Source organism: Psittacula echo (genome assembly GCF_963264785.1).
Source record: "Psittacula echo genome assembly, chromosome: Z".
In the NCBI taxonomy this organism is placed as follows: Eukaryota; Metazoa; Chordata; class Aves; order Psittaciformes; family Psittacidae; genus Psittacula; species Psittacula echo.
Genome location: NC_137742.1, coordinates 43,711,859 through 43,734,045, shown reverse-complemented (window position 1 = coordinate 43,734,045; position 22,187 = coordinate 43,711,859). Strand labels below are relative to the sequence as shown.

Below are 22,187 nucleotides of genomic sequence, written 5' to 3'. Positions count from 1 at the left end.
TGTTTCTAGCCATTTTTAAAAATGTGTTCTGATTGTGAGATGAAACATTTATTCAGAGACATTTTCAGTTACTTAACCTGCTAGTCATGTGCACAGCCTGAGTCAACTGTTCTTTCCTTTTTGGACTGGAAGAATAAATAAGAATGGTTAGTGTTACAGACAGATCAGTAACTTCATACAGTCTTTACTTACCCAGTTCATGATGCCGTCTTTGCTGTATGATTTGCTTTCTGCAGAAAGAAAACAATAAAAGAAAGGTCTGCTTGAAAATTTGCGGAAGCACTTTGTGACGTAACCTAAACCCAGACAGAAACTCAATAGATGGAAAAAATCTGACTCATGAACAGTGGTGGCATGTGAAAGCATCTCTCTCCTTTCGATTAGTAAGGCTATCTCAGTATCTAGGTTACTATCTTTGCCGCAACAGTTTCAATATAGTCCAGTTGTTTGTCTAAGAGGATGGTAGGAGAGAAGGGGAATAGCTTTTGTTGGCTTTACTGTGCAGACGTGTCCTTAAGTTTTGTTAAATTCATCATGACACAATGTCATGTGTTATGAGTCTTTATACATCAGAATTGTAAACATAACTAGATTTTGATAGTTAAATACGTGTGTATCAGCTGGGCAGTAATTTGATGTAAGTGCTTCCTATTCATGTTCAGCTTTGTAAATAGCTTTGACCATCCTTGGTAGTTGGCTGCATTTATTAGGGGTGTGTGTGTGTAAACGTCAGCTGGAGAACAGTGTGCCTTTTGTTTCCCTGTTCCTTCTCTTTTCTGTCCTGAAGTACTAGAAGCAGATCTGTGTTATGGCCCAACTTTTTTCCATTTGTGGCCTGCAACTTTTTTTGTTCAAATGTACGTATAATTTTTTCTTTTCATGTGAGTAGTCCCACTAAAATTATCAGGATCACTTATGCAGGTCATGAAGGTACTGCAGTTGTTGGAGGAGTCTGGGCATACGATTGATTCTGGGCATACGATTGATTTTAAGCAACAGAAAGTAACGAAACCATGTAAAGTACAAACTGGTACTTTGGAAAAGTTATTTATCTTACATATTTATTGTGTTTATCAGTTTGTTGCTATTTTTTAGGGAGAGGCAGTACAGACCTTGCTTGGAACACACCTTTATGTTCAATACTATAAACCAGTTGGTGCCCTCACATTGTGGACATACATACGTCGTCATATGTTTGCTGTAACATTGACATTGAAAACCATGAGAAAAGTAATTAAAAAGAAGAAATTGCTCAAACTGTTGTCCATAATTTTTATCTTGTTCATATGTGGTTTCAATCTCAATCATTTTAGGGTTCAGTCCCTCAAAATGCTGTGCCTTCTGGCCCTAGTCTAGCAAAACGCTGGGACACGTGCTTTAGTGCTATTGTGGTTTATACAGAGAGAAACAAGGCACAGCAGATTGAAGTAGTGAGATAAAACCAGGTCTGAAGCCAGGTCATCTGTGGTCTTTACCGTTCCTGAGCTTGACTGAGTGCGCATGGACATCAAGGGAAAATTTTTCACTGATACCAATACACATGGTTCAGCTTCTCTTTCTGCAACTGAGCTTTTAAAAGCTGTAAATAAGCTCCATAATGATGTGTCAAACCCCGTGACAGGTCAATATCCTGACCCAGTACTTAGTGTAGTAGCAGACATTCGATGCAACATTGCTTACTACTAGGGGTTGCCTTGTTCCAGGTACTAAAATCAATAAGCATAGTTTGAATTTAGGTAATTTGAAAAAGATAGCTTTATTATGGGATAGATCCTGCCTCTCTGTAGTTTGGTATATCAGTTGTACAGTTCTGTTAGCTTATACTTTAAAACATCCAAGTTTGTACTGGAGCTGTGGTTGTATCAGTTACAGTTAAATGGGAAGTGTAACATCAAAGAGAACCTTCTCAGCCTTGCTCCTTCCCTTCCCATCTGAACAGATTTTTTGGGACTAAGTTCAGGTAAATTTCTTGGTAAAGTGGCTCACTGTGAGTCAAAGTATTGTTTGTCTTACTCTTTATGTATGCTTAGTGGGCAGTTGTGTTTGTAGCACAAAAAAGTGGAAAGTCTAAAGTCTTACAGGCTGATGTCTTAATAAAATGTTTGAGGTCAGATTTTAGTGAATATGTATCAGGTATAATGAGTAATTAAACACAAAAGGTTGCAGTGCCTTTGTTTTTTTATGTAGTGAATTGCCACATGGAGCATATCTTTGTGAGCCACAGGCGATCTGTTTTATTGAGAATTTGGCATGTTAATTAGCTTGTCCTCTAATGAGTATTTGCAATGGTACAGAAGTAGACAAAAAAAAGGTAAGAAACCTATTTGATGCACCAGGCCGTGAGTGATCCAGTGTACTGTGTGCACTGGAAGGGTTTAGCCCTTCACCGTATTACTGGGCACTTGCATTCTTTTTTAATCTGTGGCCAACCTCACTGGCTTGATATTGAAAAGATTGAAGGGTTCCCTCCATGCTGCTAAAGGAATGTGTTCTATTTATGTTCTTACTATAGGCACGAGTTCCTTTAAGCATGCGTGAAAGTCTCCTGCAGCAATGGTTTTCTATTCTTGGCCTGAGCAAAGAGTGATCCGGCATCCACCAGCACTTCAAGAGAAAACCTGCGCTTATGAATGCTACAACAGTTATTTGTGTAAATATAGGCCTGTAAATTACAGGCGAAAGACTTTTCAGAAAATAGATTTTAAATTTTAATGTCAAAGACCTTAAATCGGAAAAAACAAAGACTTGGGACTGTGTGTGCTGTGTGCATTTTCTCTCTGTACTCAAGGCTGCTCCTCGAATCCTGTGTTCAGTTCTGGGCCTCTCACTACAAGAGAGACATTGAGGTGCTGGAGTGGGGCCAGAGGAGGACAAGGAAGCTGGTGAAGGGTCTGGAGCACAAGTGTGACGAGGAACAGCTGAGGGCAATGGGGTTGTTTAGTCTGGAGAAGGCTCAAGGGGCACCATATAACTCCCTAGATGTGAAAGGAGGTTGTAGTGAGGTGGGGGTTGGTTTCTTCTCCCAGGTAACAAGCAATAGAACAAGAGGTAACGGCCTCGAGCTGTGCCAGGGGAGGTTTAGATTCGATATTAGGAAAAATTTCACAGAGAGGGTGGTTAGACATTGGAGCACATTGTACAGGGCAGTGGTGGTCTCACTGTCCCTGGAAGTGTTCACAAATTGTGTAGATGAGGCCTTTAGTGATACGGTTTAGTGGTGGGTTTGGCAGTCCTGGGGTAATGGTTGGACTTGATGGTCTTAAAGGTCTTTTCCAACCTAGTTGGTTCTGATTCTTGTGTATTATGGGATTGCTCTGGGATAAACTGAATCCCTTTAAGCCCTATCAGGTGAATTTTCTGTGATATTTGGCAAATTGGAGAGTCTGGAAAATTAACTAAATTAATATGGGCATGAATGAGTGAATGAATCTGGAGAAGAAAGTTTGTACCCCAATTTCAAGTTAGATTCTTCTGCTTCTGAAAACCCTCATATTTTTTTTGGTTTACTTTTTAGTTTTGGGGCCTGTTTTACTTGTGTGCCTTGTAATTTGGGCCAAGCTGACTATTCATTGTACTCTGATTTCAGTGATGCCAGACTGTGAGATTTCATGCATCATACAGTTCCAAAGGGTCCTAATGTGATTATGATAACAAGTTTTCCCCCAGTCATGTCATCTGGAGCTGTATAGAAAATGCGGAGCTGGAGGACATGATAAGAAAAGAGTGCTTTTTTTATCATGTGCTACTGGAACTGTGAAAGCAGGCAATGCTCATGGCAAGTATTGCTGTGTGACAACAAAGGAGAGGGGCTCTGCTGCATAAAAAGCTGTGTAAAACCTGTTGCGCTTTTGCCGTCATGAGCTAGCATGGATTTTTGCCAAAGTCAACAGCACAGTGTTAACTCTTATCAGCAATTTGTGTTTACTTCCAAGAGATGATGAGCCATGATATGCACACTAGAGAGATTTCCTTGGAAGTCGAAGTGTGTTCCCTGGAGAGTTGGATAAAGGCAAATCCTGAGGAAAATCAGGGTCCTCCTTTGTCACAATGCTGGAGACGGGATCTCAGAATCACAAAATCCCAAGGGTTGGAAGGGACCTCAAAAGATCATCTAGTCCAACCCCCCTGCAAGAGCAGGGTAACCTAGAGTAGAGTGATGTCTTATAATGCATCTCATGACAGGGGTTTGACAAATGTGCTCTGTTGGAAGTGTGATGGATGCCCTGTGTGTGTGCTAGAAGACTTTCTGAGCTACCTCAGGTTTTACTGCTCTTCTGTTCTTTGCTTTAATCAGAACAGCATCTGTGCCAAATAACTTTAGCTCTGTAACATTTATTCTCTGGTATTTTCATGTCACATGGTTGTTTGTCACAACCATATCCTTTGGAGCATTCTCCTTTTCCACAGGCTTCATCTTTCCTCTCTGTCCCACAGTTTATTTCATTCCTGCTCCAGTGGCTGCAAATCACTCCTCTGTCTTTAGGAAGGGAACAGTATTTGTTCCTTGAAAACACTAAAAATCCCCTCCCTGGGAATGAGCCTTTGGGCAGGCTCTCCCATCTGAGCACTGCAGATCTGTTCGTCTTCTTTTAATGCAGCCTATTTCTGAAGGAACAGATACAGAAAAAGAAAAGATGGCATTAACTAAAACTCCATAGTGCTTCAGGTTGAGAAATACCTGAATTTTACACTGTGTTAACATTTCATGTAATTATTTTTTTCTCGTGGCACTTATCTAGGAGAAGGTGTTAGGTACATAGCAGTGGCAAAAATATATCCTTTCCAATTTGAAATGGTTTTGGTTGATCTTTTCTGGTGGCATGTCCCGTGTGTCTGCTTTTCAGAAAAAGGTATTTCTCCATCTCTTGGTAGCACGCATAGGTTATTGGTCTCAAGTGTAAGGACAATCATCAGATGCGTAATGGTTGATCTTTCTTTTGCTCCAACCACCCACCTCAGAGCACCGTATGTTTCATCCCTTCATGCTTATACCAGAACAGAGTTGCTGCAAATGATAAGAGTAATTTTGCAAGCTGACTTTCTCACTGGGAAGGGACCATTAGAATTTAGGAACAGGAGCACTTAATCAGCATGAAATAAAATTTTTAGTGGTGATTATCTTCTCTTTTACATGCACCTACTAAAATAGAAACTACATCTTCCTAGTCCTTGAATGATGTCTGGTTCAAGAAAACAAAGAGAAAATGCTTGGAGACCTTAAGTCTGCAGGTAAGAACATGGGTAAGAAAGAAGACAGAGATCAGTAACTGACAAGGGATAATGTTGAGAAAGATATAGATGTACACAGAAGGGTCTGCAATAACAGTGCTGCTGGGGAATGCTGTGGTCTGGTCTTCTTATCTTTCAATACAACCTTTGCCAGCTAAGCCTGACAGCCCACAGGCAGCTCCCACCTGAGTTAGCTGTTGCCTTGTTTTGCTGCTTTGTGCTCCCCACGGTGCTGTGCACGAAGAGGCCCTGAAATTGTGCTGGTCAACTCATCAGTCTCCACCTTTCTAAAGCAGACCCAGGACAACATATGCAAATAGCAGTAAAAGAAACACTGAACCCTTACCATGTGAGTAAGGGAAGCTGGTATTATAACATCATTGGCATGTTTTTGATTCCTTCCAGTTTTCTGCTAGCCTATTTCACTTTGTATGTCTTTGGTGGAAAACTATGCTGAAAATACTGCCCTTGAGGTCAGACCAAGAGGCCCAGGTAATGTAGCATACTCGCTGTGTCAAATACATAGAGAAGACGTGTAAGATACTGAGCAACTGTGGAGTCACTCTTCTTTGATAAATTCCATCAACTCTCTCTGAGCTGCATTCATAGAATCATAGAATCATAGAATAGTTAGGGTTGGAAAGGACCTTAAGATTATCAAGTTCCAACCTCCCCTGCCATGGGCAAGTACACCTCACACTAAACCATGTCACCCAAGGCTCTGGCCAACCTGGCCTTGAACACTGCAGGGATGGAGCTTCCTTGTGCCTCACCACCCTTACAGTAAAGAGCTTCCTCCTTATTTCCAATCTAAACTTCCCCTGTGTAAGTTTTAACCCGTTACCCCTTGTCTTGTCACTACAGTCTCTAATGAAGAGTTCCTCCCCAGCATCCTTATAGGCCCCCTTCAGATACCGGAAGGCTGCTATGAAGTCTCCATGCAGCCTTCTCTTCTCCAGGCTGAACAGACCCAACTTTCTCAGCCTATCTTCATATGGGAGGTGCTCCAGTCCCCTGATCATCATTGTGGGCCTCCTCTGGACTTGTTCCAGCAGTTCCATGTCCTTTTTATGTTGAGGACACCAGAACTGCACACAATACTCCAAGTGGGTCTCACGAGAGCAGAGTAGAGGGGCAGGATCACCTCCTTCGACCTGCTGGTCACGTTCCTCTCGATGCAGCCCAGAATACGGTTGACTTTCTGGGCTGTGAGTGCTCACTGAAGCCAGCTCATGTTCATTTTCTCAATGACAAACACCTCGAAGTCCTTCTGCACAGAGCTGCTCTGAATCTCTTCTCTGTCCAACCTGTAGCTGTGCGTGGGATGCCCCAACCCAGGTGTAGGACCTTGCACTTGGCGTTATTGAACTTCATGAAGTTTGCACAGGCCACCTCACAAGCGTGTTGAGGTCCCTTCTCTTTGGCGTATCAACCGGACCACACAGGTTGGTGTCATTGGCAAACTTGCTGAGGGCGCACTCAATCCCACTGTCCAAGTCACCGACAAAGATGTTGAACAAGACCACTCCCAACACCGATCCCTGAGGGACACCACTCATTACTGGTCTCCAGCCGGACATCGAGCCATTGACCACAACTCTTTGTGTGCGGCCATCCCGCCAGTTCTTTATCCACCGAGTGGTCCACCCATCAAATTGATGTCTCTCCAATTTAGAGACAAGGATGTCATGCAAGACAGTGTCAAACGCTTTGCACAAGTGCAAGTAGATGACGTCAACTGCTCTGCCCCTGTCCATCAGTTTCATAGCCCCATCATAGAAGGCCACCAAATTGGTCAGGCAGAAATTCCTCTTAGTGAAGCCATGCTGGCTGTCACCAAGCACCTTGTTGTTTTTCATGTGCCTTAGCATGCCTTCCAGGAGAATCTGCTCCAAGATTTTGCCAGGCACAGAGGTGAGACTGACTGGTCTGTAATTCTCCGGGTCATCCATTTTCCCCTTCTTGAAAATGGGGGTTATATTTCCCTTTTTCCAGTCGTCGGGAACTTCACCTGACTGCCATGATTTTTCAAATATGATGGCCAGTGGCTTAGCAACTTCATTTGCCAGCTCCTTCAGGATTTCGTCAGGTCCCATGGACTTGTATATGTTCAGGTTCTTAAGATGGTCTCAAACCAGATCGTCTCCTACAGTGGGCCTAAGGTCTTCATTCTCACAGTCCCTGCATCTGCCTTCCAAGACTTGGGTGGTGTGGTCAGAGCATTTGCCAGTGAAGCCTGAGGCAAAGAAGTCATTAAGAACCTCAGCCTTCTCCAAATCCAGGGTAGCCAGAGTGTGGATGATTAGGCAAATGGTCACTGTATATTCAGAAAACCAAAATAATAAATGAATCAATAGGAATTAGCGTAGCTCTGTGGGTTAAATGAGATTGTGCCACTTAATATAATCTAAGTATTTGATATCTGTGATTTACAGGGTTGTTTTTATTATTTTTTAGTTTGTTCTGCTCATTCTGCATTCTACCATGATATTTAAAATCTATCATATTATAAATTGCATTATCATCAGGGCAGTTTTATTTTCTTTCTGCAGTTTTCTCAGGAAGTCTGAAACCATATGAGTACTGTAACTTAGCATAAGTTAACTCATGTCAAGTTATGCAAATATCGGCTAATTGCACTCACGAATAGGTAGTTTTACAGACAGCTTACATTATAAAACCTTTGCAATGAGGTAAGGTAAAGCAAGAGCAGCTTTTGACCAGAATACTTTACTTTTCTGGGTATTACTGTTTTGTGTCTGTACTTTGTAGAGGCAGCAGAAAAGCATGCATGGTAGGTGGTGTACGCATGGTGCCAGATGGTCCAATGGGACAGTTTCTTTCATGCCATATATCAAAAAATGCTCTTTATATTAATATTCCGGAATACTAATGCACAGTATTAGTGTGCAACTTAAAGGGGTGCAGCTAACTCCATGTATGTGATTTCAAGATTTCAAGAAAGACCATTTTGAAAGGGCAAACCCGAGCATTTCTCACGAATTTTGCTGAAACTAAAGTAAGAGTATTCTAGTTGCCTTTTTGTCCAGCAGAAGGATAGACTATTCAGAGTTCAGGAGTCAGCTTGGTGGAATCTGTTTGTGAAATCTTCCATGATAAATAATTTTGAGTAACTAATGAATTTGCAGAAATACCATTTATTCAAGGGGAACTGGAAACAAACAAACAAGTTGGGCAATATTCATTCCAACTAATCTATCCTGGTGTCACCAAAGCATGTGAAAACAGAGGGGTGATTGAAAATATGGAAAGAGGCAATTCCTCTCATAACGATCAAATAAATACCTATTGCATGTTGATGTGGGGGGTATATTGCTTCATCCTTCTCAAATCTTGTATGTCTATAAAATACTATCACAGTGAGCTTGCTGCTAATTCATCACATATACTTGGAGCGATTAAATCAATAGCAGTCTTCCCAATTGATGAAAATGTATTACTTCTTGCTGAAGGCATAAGTGATTAAGCAGAGTCTCATCAATTTTGTTGCATGACTATAATTCCTCCTCTGCAGTAGTTATTGAGACATGCTTTTAATAAAGACTTCCCATAAAGTTGCCGTAGAAGCACTCATGTAAGTGTCACTGAGAATTTTAGTGGCCAGTTTCAGTTTAAAAGAGCCTTCCAGCCTTTTCCAGGATCCTGCATAGTTGTGGTTGTATGCGTATTGTTTTGCTTCTTACACCTAAGTACTGCCTCGTAAAACTGGGTCACTGACATATTTTGAATCCATCTGGATGGTAGCTGGTCACTGGGCTAAGGAGGAATAATAAATGCAAAGAGATTTTTATATCACAGAGGGACAGTAAATTCTCACAACGACTGTGCTTCTGCGTTGTAAAGCAGATTTGCTGTATGGTCGAGCCTTGGCAGCAGGGACATACTGATTTCTATCTTCAGTTCTGGTATGTGTATTTGCATACACTTGAAAAGAAGCTGCAAGAGGGAGTGGCCATGGCATTCTTGTAAAGAGAATGAAAGTTGCTGCAACTTTCCACTACAGATATGCAAAATATTCCACTACAAATGTCTTCTGCTTCTGGTACAAAATACAGTAAGTGAAGGCCAGACCAATTGTTTGATTCTCTGTTCCCATTAGCATAAGACACTGTACCTTCAATTTTTGCTACTCCATTAATACTCTGTATGTTAGGAGGCCTCTCATATTACCATTATGCATGTGCTATTTTTGAACATAGGATTTGTAGTACAGTTTGAGGTACTGTGTAGTTTTATGCATATAGCTTTATTTGATTGAAAGGCACCAGCTGATTAATCCTGCACAAGATGGAGTGAGAAATAGGGAGTATCAAAATGACCCTGTAATCTTCTGAAAAAAGTAATGTAGATCCCTAAGGATGCAACCCTATTTCAATGACCTGTGGTTTGGAAGAGAATCAAGAAAACATTTGCTGTAGTAATCAATATTTTCTGTTATCATCAAGAAACAAGTAATTTTCCTACTCTTTGCTTGCTTTCTAGGGAAAAAGGTTATTAGCAAGGTTAGGAAACAAGGATCTCATGGGTGAAATTTAAAGGAAATTTAAAAGAAAAAAGAAAATTTCAGAGCACAGATTTAATGTTTGTATTACATATTTCTAAAAATCATATGTGTTGACCTAGATTGGGCTGAATTTATCTGGAATCTTAAATCTGAATTTTATCTTGGAAGATGCATAAACTCCATTTTGCTGTGGCTAGTGCTGTTTCTATTTTACATGTGACTCATTTAAAGAATGCCATGTATTTCCACAGTGTTTGAAGAAGTGATGTTCCTCAGCAGCTAATTCTGGATATGCATATGTCTGCTTCCGTCTAAAATTTGAAACTATTCTGGAATAGTTTATTAGCTGTTTTGGTGAGCAATTTGCAGATCTGAAGGACAACTGCTGCACTGCTAGGAATTTATGAAATACAGTATTCGTTGCTAGCTCTCATTCCAAATATAAAAAATAAATTGAATTTGAAATGAAGACACTACAGAAAGTGTATGTTTTGTAATGTCAGAAGTACAGCCAGGTTCCAGCTTCAAGCCTGCCCAACCTAATGGGAAGGCAGTAGGAATTCTGTAAATGTTGATACCTTGAGACACTGAACACAGCTACATCTACTTGGAAATCCATTTCTAAATGCTACAGATCTGCTGCACACTTGAAATTTAATTGAGATCTGGTGAACCCAAGCCTCTGACTTATTTTGTGATACGCATTATCATCAGAACTGTTCCAAAACACTCTTTTTTTGCAGTAAACGTTTTAGTGCAGAACTAATCACACTTGTCTGTATGTAATCACTATGTCTGTAATAGCATTGAGTGAAAGTAGGGCAGATTTTAAGTCTACAATTTTTTTTCCTAGTTTTAATATTTCTGATGGTGCTGATAATGTCAGTGTTGTTTTAGCGCAAAGATGTTGCTAAAGAAAATGTCCTTAACTGTTTCTAAATGAGAATTATTAATTGAGTAAATCTAAATTTGGAGAGTTTTTTATTGATATATTATTTATACATAGTTTGTAGAATATAATGTTCAGATAAATATGAGCATTGTTTTGACTGTTTTTGACCTTTGACATAACTCTGTTTAAAATATATTTGGAAAAAGAAATTGTGTGCATATCTTAGAAGTTATTTGGAGCACTACACTGAGTTTAACTTCTGGAAATACTGAATCCAGCTAAATCATTAGGCTATATAAAGGAAACCCTTTGCAAGACAGAAATGTGTGTACGCAGAAATACCCCTGGCATCAATGAATCTGTATTTGTTTGTGCTGATGTTACATTTCTGTATATTGAAATGAACATCAGCATTTCAGCCGGAAACAGATTTTACAGGGAGTGTCCTGAAGTACTTCAGTTGTTTAAAATGGAAGTCTGAGCTATAGTAACAATTATGGTACTTTTATAATACAAAAAGTTAGAACTTCACTGGGGAAATCACATCAATCATAGAAGAAGCAGACTGCTGCACTGTTGATACTCTATGGAACTGCATTATGTGGGGGAAAAATGTAGAAAACATACACTGTTGATGAAATGTGCATGATGAAGGTATTAAATGGCACTAGCTCCATAACAGATAGGAAAACAAAAGCTGTGTAACAAGGAGGATCATTAATTCAGAGTTTAGGCTTTTCTTTAACAACAAAAAGAGGTCATGTGTTCATGATATATTAGATCCTGTGTTAGAGTAGAACTTGAAAAACATTATTTTTGTTTTCTTTCTGCCACTGATATGCTGCCACTGACATGCTTCCTCCGTGTTTCTAGACCTGATCTTCCCTTTCCTTTTAAGTTCTTGAATACCTATTCAGGTTCCAGTGTATCTGCATGGCAATTGGCTTCAGTTTTCCTTGGAAGTGCAAAATGCTGTTTCAGCATTTTGTCTGCTATATTGCCATATGAGGAGTGCAGTTGGCTGGACCAGAGCAGTTTGTTTTAAACCAAAGAGCTGTGTGCTCATTTCCCCTGCAGCTGCTGCACCCCTGCCATGCACTGATAGAAGAAATGTAAATATTAGAAGTCAAACAGCTGAGGGAACATCAAACTTTTTTTTCCTTGAAGGAGATAGGATCACCTCCCTCTCCCCTCTTTAAACATTTAAACATTTAAACATTTTAGCATAGGTGGTTGGTGTTCATATCCATTTTAATTTCTTGAGCAGACTCCTAAAGCCATAAAATTCTCATGGATTATGATTAGCATTAGGTCCAGCAACAAATCTGATATGCAACATAGCTTATTCCAGTGACACACTTCAATATACGATGAATACAAGTACAAAAAAAAAAAAAAAGCTTAAAAGTTTTTTTTATATAGTAACTGTATTAAAGTAGAGAAGCAGGAAGGGGAAACATAGTTTAGAAAAATTCAGACATGCTGATGAATGTTCAAAGTCCATGAAATACGCAAAAAGGGGAATATCTTAATTTGTAATACATTTTTCAAACCTGTCATAGAACATTGTTCCCAGTAAGTGAGTTAAAATGGTATCTCTCTTTTTCAGACAAGAGCAGGTCAGTGTTCTGTATCAGAACATACACATAGTGGAACCAAGATTAATACAGCCGTATGAACATGTCATTAAGAACTTCATCCGAGAGATCAAACTTCAAAGCACAGAGATGGAAACTTTGGCCATCGCAGTAAAAAGGTATATCAAGTTGTGTTTCTAGGTCAGTTATACAGTTACTTTTTTCTCTGTCACACTTTTTTTGGTTAAACTCCTGGGAATTAATGCCAAAATATGTCGTACGGAGTGTTTCCATAAACTGAGTTCAAAGGTTAGCTTATGTGCACACACATGTGCATAAGCACATATAGCAGCTTGCAAATGTTCATAATTTAGATGAGTCCTGAACCAAAGTTTTACTGGCTCTGTTTTTATGTTTAATGGCTTAAAACATTTTGACTCCTCTTCCTTGGGTGTAACTTTTGAGTTTTAACATACCATACGCATTATACTTTCATTTTAGAAAACATGTTTTTGCTTCTTTGGCTTCACAGGGAGTATTTACCTGTTGTAGATACTCATCATTTGCAATCTCACATCATACTGTCAAAACTGAACAGGACAATCTTGTGTATGGGTGATGCAAGCTGCTGTAGTTATCCTTTTGAAGTCTCTTCAGTGAATAACTGGAGGGGCCTTTTATCTCTGTAACTTAATTTTCAAAACGCAGATGTGATGCATTTCATACTAATCATCAGCTGTCAGCTGTTATTTAGAATCTAATTTGCCTGTATCTTCAAATTAATTTGTGATTTTTGGTTCCCAACCGTACCAGTTTCAAGGTCTAGGCAATCTTAAACTCTTTCCATGTCTATCTCTGATTTGTTTCAGCTGAGGTAGGCAGATGTGTTTCACACAGTGTTTCTGTCAAGCCAGAGGGCAATTGCTAAGAGAGTGTTTACTTTTAAATTTTAGAGCTCAGGATAAAGCGGCAGTTCAGCTCAGTGAGCTGGAGGAAGAGATGGAACAACGGATACAGGCTGCAGAGCATAAAGTCAAAAAGGAAGTGAGTATTTTATATGTACGGAATTTCATAATAATTTCATAAACTCCCAGTGGTATTAAGCAGGATTGATTTTTGATGTGTGTTTTGATCCTGATGGGCTGACTCAAAGCTGCCGAAGGCTGGGCCTGGACGAAAAGAAGCTATCCAAGAGATCGAACATGTTTTCTCTTAATGCTTTCCCAAAAAGGAATGGCTGCTCAGATGTAATAAACCAAAAAAAAAAGTCTTTTTCTTTTGTGAGAATATGGTGACCTAGAGATATTTATTTCTGAAACCATTACTAGAAACAGATTTGAGATAATATGCATAAGAATAGCAGTTTGTGAAACTGTGGATGTAAGAAATGCATCAATTAAAACATATACTAAGGGCATAATTATTGCTTTGTAGGACAGACAATATACTGAATGTCTATATACTTGGTTCGGGTTCTTTAACCAAAGCATGTGCAGAATCAGAAGCAAAAGTCTGCCAACTTGCCGATTTTAAATGGTTCACAGTATTTGATCTGTGAAGGTAAACAGTATTCTGAAAGGTTTGAAGAAAATGGCATATTTTTCTAGATATGAGGAAACCTACCAAACCATAAAAGTCACTTTTTTACTAGAAACAAAATATACTGTTAAATTTATCACCCCAGGAAAATAAAAGCATGTAATAATGTATTTAACTAATGATAATGCACTCTCAGTAGAGGTAAACTTTCCATTTCCAGAGACTAAGCATTTATGTTCAGAAAATACATTTGCTCTGGAAAATTTTTGTTCTGCAGAAGTGATAAATCACTGAGAAAAGCCCTGAAGACTCTTTCACTGCTGTAAAAAGATGACTGGGATGTGTGAGTATTCACTCACTCTGAGATCATCCACAGTTATGTACTATCATCGTGTAAAAACCCCATCTGCTATGTATTATCCACATCTAGCCTGTGTTTCTCACGCTGAAAAGTCCTCAAATTGTCATTGAGTTGCATGGATTGCTATTTTACTGTTCGCACCTAGCTATAGATATGAAAGATGGGCTGTAACTTGTTTCTTACAGCTCTCTTTTTATTTTCATTCCTTAGTGTTCCCTTTAGCTGCTAGCTCCACATACTCCACCTACTAAAACGCCCTGAGAGTAAATGTAAGGTATTTACTTTGTGGGATTGTACTAAGCCATTAATCTTAATGCCTGTGCTCAAGGGAATTGTTTGTCAGAGTGATCTCACTCATGCCAAGCCACAGTGACACTTGCCCTTGCATGATAGTATTTGCAGATTGAGGCTATCCTGTATTTTGTCTCTTCAAGAGAATGAAATAGTTACCAAACACTACTTAGGAGTCCTGTATGGGTGCCAACAGTAAGAGAATCCAATTTAATCTGATTACTTTGATTATTGTTTTAATACACTCTTACAATTTAACACACAGATGGTCAGCATCACCTACAGGAAAGGACCGAATTTTGAATTAAGTCCATGACTATCTTTTCCATATAAAAACTCAGCCTGTCTCATTGTCTATGTTATCGCTGCTGCATTCTGGTTTCTTGTGTTGTGAAACTGTGCACTGAAGGCCCTGAGGAATGACTGGAGTGAGTTAAACACATAGTCGTCTATAGCATGCAAAACATACCGTTTTTCTCATTGTGCTTGATGTAATTTCCTTTCAAAATCTCTGTGTTGATAAAACGAATCTCAGAATATTGTTCTTGGTTTGATATTCAGACCAAGTGCTATATAAAACTAAAGATACTGTCATTAGCAGACCTTTTACTGAAGATAAGTTTGTAACTTTCCAGCACTTCTAAGTGAAAAAATGTAAAAGAAGGCCAGAAATAAGTAACTGATGGTGGCACAGTAATGCTATTATTAGCACAACGCATGCAGAGCCGCAAAAGACTGGTTTAAAAAACAGGTGTGTGTGTTTGCATCTCTATATGCAATGCACACCTAAATTCATGTACAATAAAATATGAACATTTCTCTTTATTTTTTTTCTTTAAGAAATTGAGAAAGCTAAGCACAGGAGACTATGACATAAGCAACAAACACTGAATTGGCCCATAACTTTGCTTCCATCTTACCATTCTATTTCTATGAATATTTTAGAAGTGGACTAGAATTACAGAATCAGAATCTGTGGATCTTGAGGAAGGACCAGGTTTATTCAATGGAAACACAAGACTACACACATTAAAGGGAAAGTGTGTGGTTTCCAAACTGATGAATGCATTTATTTATTTATTTATTTATTTATTTTTAATAACATTTGAAACATTTATCAACTTTTAATAAGATTAAAAATATTGCAGGAGAAGCGAAAAGCTGAAGAAGCACTAAATGAACTGAGGCGCCAGTATGATACTGAGGTTGGGGATCTTCAGGTGACAATAAAAAAACTTAAAATGGTAAGTTGAAGTCATGGCAAGAGTTTTTAAAGTGTGTTATGAGATGCAGACCTTACAAAGTGCCTTCCCCAAGATGGATAATCCTAACTGTAGCTCTTTAAATTTTAGCTTTTTAATTTGATGTGCATTAGTAAATGGCGCCTGTTAATAATCTTCTAGGTTGTGTTGTCATTCTGTGCTGTTGCATTCATCTCTGTAATTTATGGAAATATTTAGGAAAGGAACCAACCCCTAGCCAAATTATGTGGCTGAATATTTTTCTAGGTTCATCAAGTTGTTATCACTGCAGTTACCTACTCTTGTATTTGTAACATATTTGTAATATATTATAAATATTATTGTATAAATTTGTAATATATTAGAAATAATCTAATATATTGCCAATAAATATTTGTAATTTATAGATTTAGATGAAATTGGCAACTCAGATATAGTAATTTACAGTAATATAGTGCCATAGAGCAGCTAGTTATTTCTCTCAAACTTGACTGTAGAAGTGGGTTTAAGTTCTTAATTCTAAACTGAAATTACTAGTGTAACTAGTTAGTACTAGCCTGAACCTAACTCCAATCTGATCTTTTAATTTGATACCTAAGTTTATGGTAAACTGAAATCTTGGATATGAATATTGGTTAGGGTTATTTTGCAATTTGGGTTTAATTTTCACATTTTTTTGCTATAAGTTTTACCAGTATTATATCATCCAATGAGAATATATTTTTGTTTCTTCATACGAATTGAACTTAAAAGAGCATTGATAGAAATGGAAATTTCTCACAAGAAACATGAATGTCTACTCATACTGCCTACTCATATAGTTGAGAAAATCCTGGATTTTAAAAACTTTTAATAGCTTTAAGAAGTTTTAGGGGTTATTTAATATGATTTATATTACTTTTAATGTACTTTGAATCAGAACAATCAATAGCTTACATTAATTGTGCTTTTTTTTCCTTACCTTCTAGTTGGAGGAGCAGTCCAAAAATGTAAATCACAGGCAAGATGTGGTTGAATTGAAAAAAAGAATGCATGATATGTTGCTGGTAAGAGATGATGATAGTTAATATAGTAATTTAATCTCCATTTTAGCCTCTGCAATAGAGATTTTTTTTTTTTTTTTTTAAGTTTAGTACTGGTAAGATACAAAATAAAATTCTAAAGTTGTTGGTAAGTGTATGAGGATCTTTAACTTGGAAAAACCCTTGTTCTGCATGAATGCATACACATTCTAGGTATGACATTTAGAAATGGCTTGAGATGATATAGTCCCATTTTTGTGTAACTGAAATGGAAAAAAAAAAATTCAGTGATTCTTGTATGCTAACTTACTGACTTGATTTAGAGTTCTTCCATTTTCTTTCCCCCTTTATGCTCAGATTTTCTATTGTATCATAGAATCATAGAATTGTAGAATAGTTAGGGTTGAAAAGGACCTTAGGATCATCTAGTTCCAACCCCCCTGCCATGGGCAGGGACACCTCACACTAAACCATGTCACCCAAGCCTCTGTCCAACCTGGCCTTGAACACTGCCAGGAATGGAGTATTTCAATTTAATTTTGGTATGTTTTGTATTACCATTATGTCAACATTTTTATGCAGGTGACTGACAGCTAATGTCTAATGTCTTCATTTTTTTTTTTTTAAGGAAAATCAGAAACTTAAGAAAGATCTCATAGAAGCACAGACAAATATAGCTTTTCTACAGAGTGAACTAGATAGCTTGAAAACAGAGTATGCTGATCAGACTTTGAACACTGAGAGGTAATGTAATAACACTACATGATAATATTTTCACCAGGGGAAAAATATCTGTTGTCTGATGTAGTAGTAAGTATGTATGCAGTTGGTAACTGTTACCATCAATGAGAGGACACATTTGACACCCTGCAAAGTATGTCATGACTGCTGTTCACTTTTCTTGTCAGGTTTCAGACAGAGAAAGTTCTGTTCATGATGCAAACTGTCATAATCTTGCAGGGAAGCCTATTGATTTTACTGGGATTTCAGTTAGGATTCAAAGTTACCATCAGACAGTTTTTTCCTTCATTATTTGTACTCGGGTATCTGTGTGAATATTAGGGAGAATAGTTTTGGAAGCCTCACACATCAGTCTCAATCAGTTTTTTCTGAAGTGAATGGAAGCTGCTTCTAGATACTAATTTAAAGGAGTGTAAATGACAGTTTCATTATGTGGCTATCTTCTGATAACAAAAAAGATATTTCAAGGGGAGAAGTGGCAGTTCTTACAGCTATTTTGTAGATTTTTTAGTTTTCATTCACAGTCTCTGTGGAGATATAATGGCAGAGATCAATGAAGTTACCAAGTGACTTTTATGTATTTCAGTAAAAATATGAACATAGAAAAACTATATTCAGGAATATTTTGAAATGGTATCTTTTCCCCACTGTATATTTATCACCTCTTATAAATGTTGACTGTTAAGTTTTGTCATCTGCCAAAAGCAATATTATAAAAATAAAAAAATATATCCTGTAAAGTAAAAATTATTGGAGATAGATATATTTTTCTTTTCCTTCAGAGACCTAGAAATTATCCGAGAGTATACTGAAGACAGAGATAATTTGGAAAGACAAATTGAAATACTTCAGTAAGTTCTTAGTAATTCAGATTTTTTTCACAAACTTCTATATATGTCCCAACCTATTCGGGAGTATATATTTTGTATGCAAAAACCAGGGAAAAAATCTGAAATAAAAATACAAAAATGGCCTCAATTTTCGTAGAAGGTACTGTGCTCAACTTTCATGGAAGGTACCATGCTGCTAACTCTACTGTGTTACTTAGCCACTAACTCTTCATTGTTTTTTCTTTCTTTTCCTAGCCTCACTGATTTTCATTTCTTCATGATAAGCTTAATCAGATTTGAATCTATCCATGCTATATTACTTGGCTCCTATTTTTTATTGACTTTGCTGCTCCAGTAATTCCCTGTCTGATAGTTATCAGGAAAGTACTAAGTGCATGGAGTTATACAAATGGTGCACAGACTTATTTTCAAGGAGGGTCACAATGAGTAGGTTTTCTGGTATCTTTAGTTAAATGCTTTATCCTGAGCATGCTCTTTCTTTCAAGCAGCTGAATCACACCTGTTCTTACAGTCACTTCAGCAGTACCTAAAGGTTAGCAATTTTGTATTTCAGAAATGACTGTACCAGTCTACTACCCCATAGCTGTGTTTTCTGAGGCCATTCCTACAAGTGTCTTTTTTCCCCTCAGCTGACCACAGACCGTGGTGGAAGAAGAGAAACAGGGTTTTGTAGACTGTTACTGTAGGTTAAACTTCACAGTGCTTTTTTGTGTAAAATCATTTGTTTGAGTGTGCAACACACATTTCTAGCTCCACGTTACTCTTCAATGTAAAGAAAAGCAAAAAGGTTCTTTTAGCCTTTGTTTTGTTTTGTTTTTTTTTAAATTTTCTTTGTGATGAATTACATAATGTTCTGCTTACCTTACTCTTGCAAGTTAAACTATATTTCCTTGTTAGATCAGCTAATAGAAAGCTACATGACAGCAATGATGGTTTAAGAAGTGCGCTTGAAAACAGTTTCAGCAAGTACAACAGGTCATTGGTATGTATTTTTAATTCCGTTATATTATACTAGAATGTTTAAGAATTAACACACCAAATGCAAATTGGTCTGTACTTCAGTGGATTCTCAGAAAAAATCAGTTTTATTCAGTGGATTCACTCTGAGGATACAATTGTGTAGTTGAATTTAGTTAGATTTTACTTATGTTTTGTGAAATAACGGGCTTTTGTTAGAACGCAGCTACTTTCTGAGGTGATTTTTTTAATGTGCTGACCAAATATATCTGATGAGGTGAATAAAACATCACTTTATCTTGCACTAAAGGTGTCCTGGGTTCAGCTGTAAGTTATTTTTCTCATCCTTAGTAGCTGGTGCAGTGCTGTGTTTTGGCTTTAGTCTGAGAACAAGGCTGATAACACACTGGTGTTTTCAGTTGTTGCTAAGTAGTGCTTACCTTGATCAAGGACTTTTCAGTGTCTCAAGCTCTGCCAGAGAGGAGGGACACAAGAAGCCAGGAGGAAGCAGAGACAGGATACCTGACCCAAACTAGCCAAAGGGGTATTCCATACCACAGCATGTCATGCCCAGTATATAAACTGGGGAGAGTCACCTGGAAGGCCAGATGACTGCTTGGGTTGGGCTGGGTATTGGTTGGCGGGTGGTGAGCAGTTGTATTGTGCATCACTTCTGTTTATTGTTTTCCTTTCCCCTTTTAGTTTTATATTCTCTCCCCTTTTTATTTCCCTCATTATCATTATTAGTGGTAGTAGTAGTAGTTTTGTATTATACTTTAGGTATTGGAATATTCTTATTTCAACCTGTGGGCTTTACATCCTTTCGATTCTCCTCTCCATCCTGCCAGGGGAGTGAGCGAGCGGCTCTGTGGTTCTGAGTTACCGGCTGGGCTTAAACCACGACAAAAGGGAGTATGTCTGCATTGTGTATATGGGAATGCCCTACCACTGAAAATACACTTTTTCAGAAAACTGATGTTTTTCAGTAGCAAGGTCTTAACCTAATTTAAACTTTTATCCAGGCAAGGCACTGGGAAAATGGAATAGCAGGGACTGCTGATAATAAGGACCTCAGTCAGACCCCTTTGGGTCTATATGGGGACTAAATGGGGACAACTATATGGGGATCTGTTGTAATGGATGTAACTCTGGACCCTCCAAACCAGAGAAAGGAAAGCTTGAAAGTTACAAAAAATTTACTCTACCATTTTGCAATATTGGGAAATCTGTTAAACTCCTAAAATAATGATTGGGCAGCCTTACATCATCAGGAAAGCAGCTAACTGTTTTAGAAGGATGGGGCTAGTATAATGGGCCCACAGAGAAAGTACTGGACAGGAAGGAGAAAATAGGGTCATTGCTTTATTTCAGCTTATCATACCAGTGAACATCAGTGCCTTTTGCTGATACAGGCTACCAGAGGTTCACTGCAGATACAACAAAAAACACCATTTCGTTTCTGCTATGCCGTGAAATATAAGGGGGGCAGATAACAGAGAATACAGAGGAAATTGTTCCCAGTGAGTAAACATGTAAAGGAACAGCTGAATGTATGAAATATGCTGTCATGTGCTATTGTTTGAGATCTCTCCTTCTCTCCACTACCTATCTCAAGAACTAGAAGGTACCTCTACTGAAACTAGCTCAGTTAGTGGCATTTGCCATTTCACTTTAGTAGTCAACATGCCTTTTTTTTTTAATATTACTTTTCAAAGTTTAGCATTTCAAAGTCTTCAGATGTAATCAATGAAATCATCCTCTTGGAATTTCAGTTGTCTTTTTTGGTTGAGTGTGGCTAGCACTTTCGGTATTAAGGTAACATTGTAGCCTAAAATGCTGTACCTAATGGGCCTTTTGACATCCAATCCTATATAAAAATTAAAAATGAATAGTTGAATATATATGAAAATACACAGTAGTAATTCTGGTGATGCATACTTTTTTCATGAAATATCTAGATCCTTATACTGTGTTCATCAAACTTATGCATTTGCTATGTATCTGTCACAGCGATTAGCAAACACTTCACCGGGGAGTACCATTTCTAGAAGCAGTCCTAAATTTAATGGTGGACAGTCTCCTCTAAACTCACGGTACGACAGGTAAGCTAGGTTCACTTTTATGAAGTTTAAAAAGGGTAGGGCATCACTTGTTGTAGAAGAGCAAATGCTGCGGGATTGTAGTTTGATTCTCAGTCTCCCCTCCATGCCTCCAAGAAACTACAAAAATCTACTGATGACCTCTAGCTTACTCAGTGTTTAGGAAATTAGCATTTTTGGTCATATCCTCAGGCTGTATGTCTGGTTTTTCCTTTTGTAATAATAATTATTATTACAAAGGTTTGTGGGCCTAATGTCCTTCTCTGTGAATATTTATTAGATATTTGCCAGATGGTGCAATGCTTGCCCTGCTACAAAAGTAAGAAGTTTATACTACTTTAAAAGAAGGTTTGTGTGGTATGAATAAAACTTGATTCCCAACAGGCAGGACTTAGTAGTATCTAAAGACAGAAGGAGGTATGAATGTCCCAAACTATGTTCATTGTCAGTACTTTGTCTCCTGACATCAGATCAGCAGTAAGAGATATTGATTTGCATTCTAACATGTTTTAGAGTGATTTACAATAGTAGGTATATTTTCTTTTCTTTTTTTTTTTTAATCTTATCATACATCTTGGTCTAACCTGCTTTAAGCAGGTATGAAATTCCCAGCATTGAATTCATGCTTCAGTGGAGTTAAAAATTGGCTACTAAAGACCTTTTATTCTAGGGAAAGCATGACAAGCTTAAGTTTGTTGTAGCATGCACCCCTCTTCTGTATTTCAGTGATTTGGTAGAGGCTAGTAGGTGCATGAATACAAATAACATGGATGCTGTGATATTCCACAGCAAATATCATTCTCATTGATGTGGTTATTTATTAGCTTGAAGGGATGTAAATTAGATGGTTCTGGGTGTTGCT

At 38.0% G+C, this 22,187-nt stretch overlaps 1 protein-coding gene across 1 annotated transcript in view; it reads left to right on the top strand.

The window, feature by feature from the left end:
* Positions 1-22,187, top strand: part of RASEF (RAS and EF-hand domain containing) — a gene marked incomplete at both ends in the record, with an annotated part of 32,433 nt that overhangs the window by 1,605 nt on the left and 8,641 nt on the right. The window contains 8 exons of the mRNA XM_080638438.1: positions 12,256-12,402; positions 13,177-13,267; positions 15,563-15,658; positions 16,624-16,701; positions 17,306-17,421; positions 18,201-18,269; positions 19,167-19,251; positions 21,237-21,328. Coding sequence (XP_080494564.1) covers positions 12,256-12,402; positions 13,177-13,267; positions 15,563-15,658; positions 16,624-16,701; positions 17,306-17,421; positions 18,201-18,269; positions 19,167-19,251; positions 21,237-21,328 — 774 coding nt within the window. The remainder of the gene's footprint in view (positions 1-12,255; positions 12,403-13,176; positions 13,268-15,562; positions 15,659-16,623; positions 16,702-17,305; positions 17,422-18,200; positions 18,270-19,166; positions 19,252-21,236; positions 21,329-22,187) is intronic.